The sequence below is a fragment of the Silurus aristotelis genome, assembly GCF_946808225.1.
Source record: "Silurus aristotelis genome assembly, chromosome: 2".
Lineage (NCBI taxonomy): Eukaryota > Metazoa > Chordata > Actinopteri > Siluriformes > Siluridae > Silurus > Silurus aristotelis.
In genome coordinates this window covers 28,366,361-28,378,162 of record NC_139575.1, presented here as the reverse complement: position 1 = coordinate 28,378,162, position 11,802 = coordinate 28,366,361, and the positions used below count along the sequence as shown (strand labels likewise).

Below are 11,802 nucleotides of genomic sequence, written 5' to 3'. Positions count from 1 at the left end.
AGAAAACGTGTAAAAAACTGGTGCCTAACGCCCTATTCTTCTGTGCATACCAGGCACAGAAATAAGTAAATGTCAACTGCCCCATTATATTCTAGTTCCATTGTTAGTACAACACAATCCTGCCATCTTATGGAGATAGAAGGATGGTAAATGTTACCTCCAATGTCACTTTACCAACATTGCACCTCTTAAAACCAACAAGAAGGATAAATTGTTCACGTACTAGCAAGGGGAGTACATTGTTTCTACATATGGGTCGGGTATGCACCTGAGACCCAAAAAAAAATGTTTTGGTTTCTACAATCTGAGTATCACATACGTCATCACAGCCCAAAAAGTGTGGAAACAAAAAAACTTTGTGAAATTAGCACTATAATTTTTTAATTAAAAAATATTCATTCGCAGTCTCAGGGTGTTTAATGGTGTACAATTTCATGAGTTTTATTTGTTCTTAGTGTTCGTTATACATATGTTAAACTGCTAGTTTCAGTATGTGCAATATGTATTGTTAAAACAAGTGACAATCCTGTAAGGTAAGTCAAATGAACAGATTGCACAAAAAGAATGTTTCCCACTTGGAAGGTAACAGTACTGGCTTACATGTGCACACATGCATATTCCCCTGATGCTTATGCATTATAAAACAGCAGTGAGTTGAAGAAATCCAACAGTCCTTATAACAACCAGTAAGTTTTCCACTGGCAAGAGAAATGCAAAGGATGGAGTGGAACCACTAATGCTATATAAGCTTGTTTCTAAAAGGTACAGTGATTATTATGTCTATCCTGGAAATATGAAATCAATTATTCTATTAAATACAAAATTTATATTTTAATATTCCCTAAATCCTTTATGTTTTTAGTTTTTCCAGGAATATTGTCTTTTAAGAACATGGCAATGAACATAACGGACCAATTAAGAATCCCGGACAGTTATCAGGAAGCTTTTGCAAAAAATATTATTATTGTTTTATTTGCTATAATCATTATTTTTATAAATGGAATGTTAGTGGTCACTTTCTTTTTCAATTCTGTCTTTCATAGTGAGTCCAGGTACATTTTATACATTAACCTTGTAATAAATGATACCCTCATGATTTGCATATCAGTGACTTTGTATGTGTTTACATATGCATTGCCTAATATAAATGTATTTGTTTGTTGTACACTATTAGCAATAGCATCAACTACTTTTATAAACACTCCTTTAAATTTGGCTGGCATGGCTGTAGAACGTTACATTGCAATCTGTAACCCCCTGCATCATGCACGGATCTGCACGGTGAAAAGGACATATATGCTAATCTGTTTGCTATGGGGAATTGGTGCTATCCCTGCAATAACCGACATCATCATTACCAGTGCAAGTCAACCCATTACTTTTTTTTATTCGCTCACATTCTGCCAACCTATTACTGTGTACAACACAGCCTATCATGCAAAAAAGACCATTGCTACACAGACTATTTACATGTCTGTTGTCTGGATAATTTTGATCTATACCTATTTTAAAGTTCTTTTTATAGCCAAAGCTGTCTCATCTAGCCATCATCAAAATTTAGCTAAGAAGGCCCGAAATACAATCCTGCTGCATGGTTGTCAGTTACTTCTCTGTATGATGTCTTATGTATCACCTCTCTTGGACATGCTATTAATTCCATTTTTTTCAACTCATCGAACAAAGATCACCTTCTTTAACTATTTACTTACAAACATTGTACCAAGACTCTTGAGTTCTCTAATTTATGGAATCCGAGATAAGAAATTTGTGAGGGATATTAAAGGATACTTTTCTTGCAACATAGTCCTTGTAAAGGTTAGATTATCACATATGTGAAATATGTGATATGATAAATATAGCACTAATGTCTCCAACAACAGATTTACCTTTCTCATTTAATATTTAACATAATCTCGGACGCATTATTGTTCCCCATTTAGGATACAATACTAATAATGCCACAAACGAACTAACAGCTGTTAGCTTGTTTCTAACAGTTTATTAGCCGTTTCTATTTTTTTAAAGCAACTACAGACTGTTGCCTGGTTCATCACATGTCTGGATCATATCCATACTGGCAGGATTAGAAAGAATCATACATATTTGTAAAAAACAATTTTATGTGGTTTCTAAATTTGGGCACCAACGTAGTAGAAACACAACTGAACAGAACATGACTTTAGTTTAGTTGAGTGGTTGGAACAAAACAGTTGAATGAGTTAAAAGATACTGGATGAAACCTGTGATACTGGATGCCCAGTGGAAAGATTTTCCATCATCTTCACATCAAATTGCATTTGAAACTGAATTTTTATATGAAATATTTGTCAAGCCACTTCGATATTAACAATTATTCTGTATATTTTAACAATACATTCAGGCTTGACTTCAATTAGCAATTTTTTATTTTATTTGTTTGTTTGTTTTGCCTATAGTCTAAAACTTATGTATTATTATAATAATTTTATATTAGTATATTATATTATAGTATTACTATCATTAGTAGTTGTATTAATAGTATTAGTATTATATAGTCAGATAAACCTGTTTTAATAAGATGGATAATAAGATCTTCTATGCCATCTATCTAATCTAATTAAATATATAAATATTATTTAATGATAATAATTCATATGAAATAATGTCACAGTTTTCATTTTGGTACAGTTAGGGGGTAGAAATGCAAAATAAAATTGCCTATTTTCTTATTAATGCAGTAAATTTTTATTATTAATATTTGTAAACTCAAGAGTTTAAATTTTAAAAGTTTTCAATAAAGTGTAAATGCATGTAAAAATAAAAATAATATAATATTAATCTAATTAATCCAATACACTTGATAAATTACATTAAATTTAATTAATTAAAAAATATTATTAAATAGATTACATTTGTTAGACTCCATTTGGGTAATAAAGATGTTCTTTATAAGTGTGCGTGCATGTGTTTTATATACTTATACTTTAACTGTTCTACTTATTTCAGCAAACTTTAACAAATGTAATTGATTCCTTCCTTCCATCCTTCATTCATTTACTTTCTCGATATGCAGAATTGTTTAGAGCAGGTCTATCTTTCTTTTTAACCCATCAAAACAAGAATATGAAGATGTAGGAATCAGGAATTTACCCTACCTCATGACTAGCAGACAGAAAGCCAGGTTTGAACCCTGACCACCAACATTAGTAAAGTACCAGCCTTAACCCACTCAGCCATCAGAAAAAAAACGGGATGGGAAGCTTGATTAGAGCAGGTCTATCATTCTTTTCAAACCATCAACACAAGAATTTAACAGTAAAGAAAGATGCAGGAAGCGAATACAGATGTAAGTAGCACAAGTTGAACCCACAAGTCAAGAGTCAAGTCAAGAAGCTTTTATTGTCATTTCAACCATATATAGCTGATGCAGTACACAGTGAAATGAAACAACGTTCCTCCTGAACCCAGGTGCTACATAGAACAACATAAAACAAACAGTACAGAACAGAAGAACACAGGGCCGAGAACTAAGATCCTCGCCACATAAAGTGCATGTGTGCAGCTGGTGCAAACAGTGCAAAAGACAACACAAGACAGTGCAAGACAACACAGGACAGGGCAGGACAATACACAATACACAAAATATAAAATTAAAAATAGAAATAGCTCCGCCAGTAAAACCTGTCGTAACAGAATAAGGTGCAGTGTAAACAGAAAAATGTAAACAGAATTTGTGCAATTCAGCAGTAGCAGCAATCAAAAATAGAGTTAACAGTAACCAAAGGATTTGGACAGAATATTGTGCAAAATAACAAGTCCCGGAATCAGCAACAGACGGCATGTAAACATTTTGCGATCGTGAAAAATGTGATTGGTATTGAAAACCTGGGTGAACGAAGTGTATGATGGGTGTTGAGTCCGGTTTGTGTGGATCAGTCACACAGTTGTGTGTAAGTGTGTGTGTGTGTGTGTGTGTGTGTGTGTGTGTGTGTGTGTGTGTGTGTGTGTGTGTGTGTGAGAGAGAGAGTTTAGTTCAGTTCTTTGTTGAGGAGCCTGATGGCTTGCGGGAAAAAACTGTTGCACAGTCTGGATGTGGCGGCCCGAATGCTTCGGAACCGTTTCCCTGATGGTAGGAGTGTGAAAAGTGTGTGTGACGGGTGTGTGTGATCATCCACAATGCTGTGTGCTTTGCGGATGCAGCGTGTAGTGTAGATGTCCATGATAGAGGGGAGAGAGATTCCGATGATCTTCTCAGCTGTCCTCACTATCCTCTGTAGGGTCTTGCGTTCCGAGACGGTGCAGTTCCCAAACCAGGCAGTGATGCAGCTGCTCAGGATGCTCTCAATGGTCCCTCTGTAGAACATGGACAGGATGGGGGGAGGGAGATGAGCTTTCCTCAGCCTTCTCAGGAAGTAGAGACGCTGCTGGGCTTTCTTGGTGATGGAGCTGGTGTTAAGTGACCAGGTGAGCTTGTCCGCCAGATGAACACCAAGGAATTTGGTGCTCTTGACGATCTCCACTGAGGATCCAGCGATGATCAGTGGAGAATGGTCACTCTGTGTTCTCCTGAAGTCAACAACCATCTCTTTAGTTTTGTCAACGTTTAGAGACAGGTTGTTGGCTCCACACCAGGCTGTTAACCGTTGCACCTCCTCTCTGTATGCTGACTCGTCGTTCTTGCTGATTCGACCCACCATGGTCGTGTCATCGGCAAACTTGATGATGTGATTCGAGCTGTGCATTGGTGCACAGTCGTGAGTCAGCAGAGTGAACAGCAGTGGACTGAGCACACAGCCCTGGGGGGCCCCAGTGCTCAGTGTGGTGGTGCTGGAGATGCTGTTTCCGATCCGGACTGACTGAGGTCTTCCAGTCAGGAAGTCCAGGATCCAGTTGCAGAGGGAGGTGTTCAGGCCCAGTAGGCTCAGCTTCTCGATCAGGTGCTGAGGAATGATTGTGTTGAATGCTGAACTGAAGTCTATGAACAGCATCCTTACATAAGAGTCCTTGTTATCCAGATGGGTGAGGGCCAGATGAAGGGTTGTGGAAATAGCATCGTCCGTGGAGCGGTTTGGACGATATGCGAACTGCATGGGGTCCAGTGCGGGTGGAAGCTGGGTCTTTATGTGCCTCATGACGAGCCTCTCGAAGCACTTCATTATGATGGGTGTGAGTGCAACGGGACGATAGTCATTGAGGCAGGAGACAGAAGACTTTTTCGGCACAGGAATGATGGTCATCGTCTTGAGGCACATAGGAACAGGAAGAAAGCAGGATTGACATTGTAAATAACAGGAAGAAAGCAGGATTCAAACCATGATCCCCACCACAAGCGGGCTACCAACCTTAACCCATTGAACCACTGGTGAGGACGGGCTAGGAAGCTTATTTAGAGCAGCTCTATCTTTCTTTTCAACCCATCAACAACAAAAATATATCGCTAAAGAAAGATGTAGGAAGTGAATCCTGATCGTGACTGGCAGACAGAAAGCAGGATTCGAACCCTGAACCAGAGGTGGCAAAAGTACACACATCCTTTACTTAAGTAGAAGTACAGATACTTATGTTTTAAAATACTCGGGTAAAAGTTTAAGTACTGATTAAACTTTTTTACTTAAGTGAAAGTAAAGAAGTTTTGGCTCTGACATGTACTTAAGTAAAAATTAGTTATTACTGCTACCTGTTTTAGCTCACATCATAGATAGATAGATAGATAGATAGATAGATAGATAGATAGATAGATAGATAGATAGATAGATAGATAGATAGATAGATAGATAGATAGATAGATAGATAGATAGATAGTTAGTTAATTTAATTAATTTCCTCATCAAAACCATCAACCTGCATTCTCAATCCCTTGCCTACAAGTTTCTTTAAACAGATAACTCCAGAGGTAATTAAACCTGTTTAAAAAATAATAAACTTTTCCATTAGCACTGGTTATGTACCTAAATCCTTCAAACTGGCAGTTATCCACCCCTTATTAAGAAACCTGACCTTGACCCATGTCAGTTGTCCAACTACAGACCAATATCAAATCTCCCCTTTGTATCCAAAATTTTAGAAAAGGTTGTAGGACAGCAGTTATGCTCACACCTACTTATGAATAACATTTTTGAAATGTATCAGTCAGGATTTCGGCCTCATCATAGCACAGAGACAGCGCTAGTTAAGGTGGTAAATGACCTGTTTTTGGCCTGTTATTGATCAGGGTTTTGTCTCCTTATTTGTTTTGCTCGACCTTAGTGCAGCTTTTGAAACCATTGATCACACTATACTACTTGCTAGACTTGAGAACGTTGTTGGAATAAAGGGAACAGCTCTCTCTTGGCTCAGGTCTTATTTGACTGATCGCTATCAGTTTGTTGATGTAAATGGTGAGTTCTCCACACTCTATGAGGTAAAGTTTGGTGTTCCTTAAGGATCTGTCTTAGGCCCACTGCTTTTCTCTTTATATATGCTGCCTCTTGGTAAAATCATTCATAAACATGGGATTCGCTTCCATTGCTATGCTGATGACACACAGCTGTATATTTCAGCAAAGCCAGATGAGCGAGATCTTAACAATGTTGAGAAGTGTGTAAAGGACATTAGACAGTGGATGCTTAATAACTTTCTTCTGCTCAACTCAGATAAGACGGAAGTACTTTTACTAGGACCACATGCAGCTAGAAGTAAACTTTCCGATTACGTAGCATCTCTGGATGGTGTTTCTTTTTCAGCATGTATGGCTGTCAAAGACCTTGGTGTGATTATTAACCCGAGTCTTTCCTTTGAGTCTCACGTGAATAATATCACCAGGATCGCCTTCTTTCACCTTAGAAATATTGTAGAAATATGATGTTGTTACAGGATGCAGAAAAACTAGTTCATGCTTTTGTTACTTCTAGATTAGACTACTGTAACGCTTTACTGTCTGGGTGTGCGAGTAAGTGCATAAATAAGCTTCAGTTAGTTCAGAATGCAGCAGCAAGAGTCCTCACTAGATCTAGGAAATATGACCACATCACCCCTGTTTTAATCAGTCTACACTGGCTCCCAATTAAATCTCGCATTGATTATAAAATACTACTACTGACGTATAAAGCACTTAATGGTCTCGCACCGCAGTATCTGAGTGAACTTCTGTACCAGTATGATCCTCCACGCCTACTTAGATCAAAAGGTGCTGGCTATCTGGTGGTTCCTCAAATAATGAAGACTAAAGCAGGGGGCAGATCTTTCTCTTATAAAGCCCCACAGTTTTGGAACAGCCTTCCTACCAGTGTTCGGGACTCAGACACAGTCTCAGTGTTCAAGTCGAGGTTGAAAACTTATTTATTTAGTCAAGCCTTTTATCAGTAGATTTTTCTTAGGTAAAGGCTCAGATCTGGAGGGAGCATGGATATAGAGTGTTTGGTGAATTGGTATATTTGTATGCTGTCGTCCCCTCACATTTACACGTTCATTGGGGTTTGTTGACGGTGGTGTGGTCGGTCGTCTCTTATCCCAGAGATGTCTGTGTTACCTTCTGGTTCTCCCTTTTAGTTATGCTGCCATAGCGAGTCTTGCCGGAGTCCAAACTGCACACTGACATTAACTTTCATACACCAATAGGGACACTTAATAATCCATATCCTTCTCTTCCCATCACCCTTTTCTCTCTCTCTTTCTCTCTCTCTCTCTCTCTCTCTCTCTCTCTCTCTCTCTCTCTCTCTCTCTCTCTCTCTCTCTCTCTCTGTCGAGTTAAACATGCTCCTGAGGCTCCAGTGACCACTGTTCCTGCCCCTCTCCCCTCTGTGGGTCTTCACACTTCTGTGCAGCTTGGGACGGTCTCTCATCAACACCTTGGGTGGTTCCATGTAATTCCAGAGTAGAAAAAGTGCTTTGAGGATGGATTGGACTGTAGTTAATGTCAACAGTCTGCTACACTGACTCAGGAATACAGTTTGCTTCTGATCATCATCACTGTACCTCGCAACATTGTATATCTGCTTCAAATGGACATTTGGTGCAACCCAGATGAGGATGGGTTCCCTCTTGAGTCTGGTCCCCCTTTTAAGGTTTCTTCCTTATGCCATCTCGGGGAGTTTTTCCTTGCCACAGTTGCTCATCAGGGACAAACATACTTACAAAGAACATATTTACGTTTAATCACCACATTATCTGTGTAAAGCTGCTTTGAGACAATGTTCATTGTTAAAAGCGCTATACAAATAAAAATGAATTGAATTGAGATAGATAGATAGATAGATAGATAGATAGATAGATAGATAGATAGATAGATAGATAGATAGATAGATAGATAGATAGATAGATAGATAGATAGATAGATAGATAGATGGTTTTCTGTAAAGCTGCTTTGAGACAATGTCTGTTGTGAAAAGCGCTATACAAATAAACTTGACTTGACTTGACTTGACTTGATAGATAGATAGATAGATAGATAGATAGATAGATAGATAGATAGATAGATAGATAGATAGATAGATAGATAGATAGATAGATAGATAGATAGATAGATAGATAGATAGATAGATAGATAGATAGCTAAATGTGATAGCCTAGTGGGTTAATATCAATATCCCCACAAGGATGAGTTTGAGAGTTTGATTCCTGGTCGAGCTGGTTGCTGTCTTGGTAAATAAAACTTCTGGACCTTGTCCCCGCTGAAAACATTTCAATTCTGTCTTTTCTGTGTTGGATTAATTTCTTGATTTCCTGGTCTTTAATGAAAGATAACTCCACCAAAAAAAGGCACTTCTGTGGTAGCTCAGTGGGTTAAGGTTTGTGCCTGAACATGGTCCTTAATATAGTCCACGCTGGTGATAAGGTTTCAAAGCCAGTCCTACATGCCTTCTTTCTTACTGCGCTGGCATGAAACAAAGTATGATCCCTTCAAAAAGCACACATGCTTTTCAGCAGCGGTCGCTCAGTGGTTTAAGGCTTGTGCCTCATCTAAACATGCTTCCCAGTCTGATCTCTTCCATGGTTCAGTGGGTTAAGGCTGGTACCTCGCTGATGGTGAGGATCAGGGTTTGAATCCTGCTTTCTTCCTGCTAGTTGCGATGTAGGTTATGTTCCTGCTTCCCTTGTCTTTATATTCTTGTGTTGATGGTTTAAAGGTAGATAGATCTGCTCTAAACAACCTTCCTGGCCTGTCTTCCCTGATGGTCCAGTGGGTTAAATCAGGTTTTTTTTTTTTTTTTTTCGGGGTTCAGGGTTCGAATCCTGCTTTCTGTCTGCCAGTCACGATCAGGATTCACTTCCTACATCTTTCTTTAGCGATATATTTTTGTTGTTGATGGGTTGAAAAGAAAGATAGAGCTGCTCTAAATAAGCTTCCTAGCCTGTCCTCACCAGTGGTTCAATGGGTAAAGGTTGGTAGCCCGCTTGTGGTGGGGATCATAGTTCGAATCCTGCTTTCCTCCTGTTATTTACAATGTGGGTTCAACTTGTGCTACTTACATCTGTATTTGCTTCCTACATCTTTCTTTACCGTTAAATTCTTGTGTTGATGGTTTGAAAAGAATGATAGACTTGCTCTAATCAAGCTTCCCATCCCGTTTTTTTCTGATGGCTTAGTGGGTTAAGGCTGGTACTTTGCTAATGTTGGTGGTCAGAGTTCAAACCTGGCTTTCTGTCTGCTAGTCATGAGGTAGGTTATATTCCTGATTACTACATCTTCATATTCTTTTTTTGATGGGTTAAAAAGAAAGATAGACCTGCTCTAAACAAGCTTTCCAGCTTGTCCTTCCTGATGGTTCAGTGGGTTAAGACTGGTATTTCGCTGTTGGTGGGATTCAGCGTTCGAATCCTGCTTTCTGTGTGTCTGTCTGGTCTGAATTTCTTGCTTTGAAGCATGAAACAAACGATAAACCCCTAAAAAAAAAGGTGTGTTGTGGGACTTGACGGCTTTGTGATAAATGCCTTGCCTCAGAGGTTGCTGGTTTGAATCTGGCTTGTCCCCACACTGGGTAAGCTGTGTGGGAAGTAATGTCTGGTGAGCAATGAGGTAGTTGACTGTAAACAAAGGCTGTGAATACTGGCTGCTTCACAGCCTCAAAAAAGTGATGGTGATAGGTCTTTGGCAGAATTTTTAAAGGGTAGGAATCAAACCGGGTGAGTCAGATAGCAGCGACCACTTCACTGGCCATTACACCAACACAGGAGAGGCAAACAAGCATTTGCTTATTGGACTCTTGGCTTTTCTATAGTTAGGAGACCAGCATTTTCTCTTAGATCATGATGGTAGAGGGTCAAAACTTCTCCTTCCTGTACATTCTCTCAGTAACTCGAAGTCTATGAGAAGTGACTCAGGTACAAGAACCACATCTCCAACACCTGCACCACTGATATACCATGATTTGCCAGCAACCAATATTAATGACCTTTCATTGTTCTGTTTTTAAAAACTTCTTATAATGTTTAATATGAAACTAGAGGTGAGAATCGAACCAGGGAAGTCTTTCATCATAGATCACTAATGGCATTATTTCAAAACTCAAAACTTTGTTAGACATGTAAATAAGCAGGAAAGACAGAGACAAAGAGACACAGACACAGCTTTAGAAAGAGTGAGAAACAAATAGAGAGACAGCAAGAGAGAGACATATACAGTGAGACAGAGACATTTACTAAAAGAGACACAGAGACAATTAGATAGAGAAAATAGAGAGACAAAGATAGCGAAATATAGCCACTTCCTGTTGGAAGTGTTCCGAGCAACTCTTAATGATCTCATTTACTAAATGAGCAGTAGTGAGTTAAGGGCTTGCTTAGGTGCCCAAAACTGGCATCTTGGAGGTGTTAAACATGTATCATATGTACAGCATGTGATATATATGTAAGCGTATGTACAGTGATTAAATATAAAGGCTATATCAGTGCAGAGACGTGTGGACATCATTTAGAGCCTTTGCTATGTTTCCACACGGACAGTTAATGAGGTGATACTGGAGAAAATGCACCTCTTCAAGTCAAGTCAGGAAGCTTTTATATATATAAAATTATAGACATTTTACAGATTTAAATGATGTATTGTTTTTATCTGTACCATCAATAAAGACAGTAATTTAAGTATGTGTCACTATTATGAGGGAAAACCCCACAAAACGCCACCCAGAGGGTAAATTGTGAGAATCATGGCGGATTTTGGTGTTTGATTTGAGACTCAGAAATAAAACAAAAGTTTACTGATTAAAAATATTTTTATCTGGAGTTAATTTATTTATTTTATATCTAAGTAAAGAAATGAAAAAATTTCGTGCCGTTTAAAATCATTTTAATTTTGACAGCCAAATATATATATATATATATATATATATATATATATATATATATATATATATATATATATATATATATATATATATATATATTAATACAAAACGAATTAAAAATGTTGTTACCTAATGAATGTGACCAGGCTGAAGATCCACATATAGAACACAAGCAGAGAAAAGATGATGATGATCATGAATGTTTCTGTTCTCAGTGATGTTTACATCACTGACTCCCTCTGTCTCATCCACGTTAACCCCAAACTTCTTACTGCCTTCTGTGATGAGTGAGAGTCCGTACTTTATCCACCAGTGGACTGAACGCGCAGTAACAGGAAATCGGTTGTTCCGCTGAAATCGGCACGCAGTGAAAAAAAAAAAACATTATTTCACCAAATCAACGGATTAAAACTAAAGTAGCGAGTCTGTTTTGAAAATGTAAGAAGTAAAAATTACAGATATTTGTGTAAAAATGTAATAAGTAAAAGTAAAAAGTAAAAAAAAAAAAAAATAGTGGAGTAAAGTACTGATACCAGAAAAATCTACTTAAGTGTAACGAAGT

The 11,802-nt window shown here is 38.2% G+C and overlaps 1 protein-coding gene across 1 annotated transcript; it reads left to right on the top strand.

The window, feature by feature from the left end:
- Positions 1 to 897: 897 nt before the first annotated feature.
- On the top strand, positions 898 to 1,836 carry LOC310737343 (odorant receptor 131-2-like; the record flags this gene model as incomplete). The annotated part of the gene is made up of 1 exon (XM_083561643.1): positions 898 to 1,836. One exon carries the CDS (start codon positions 898 to 900, stop codon positions 1,834 to 1,836), a length of 939 nt encoding a protein of 312 aa, XP_083417769.1.
- Positions 1,837 to 11,802: the final 9,966 nt, after the last annotated feature.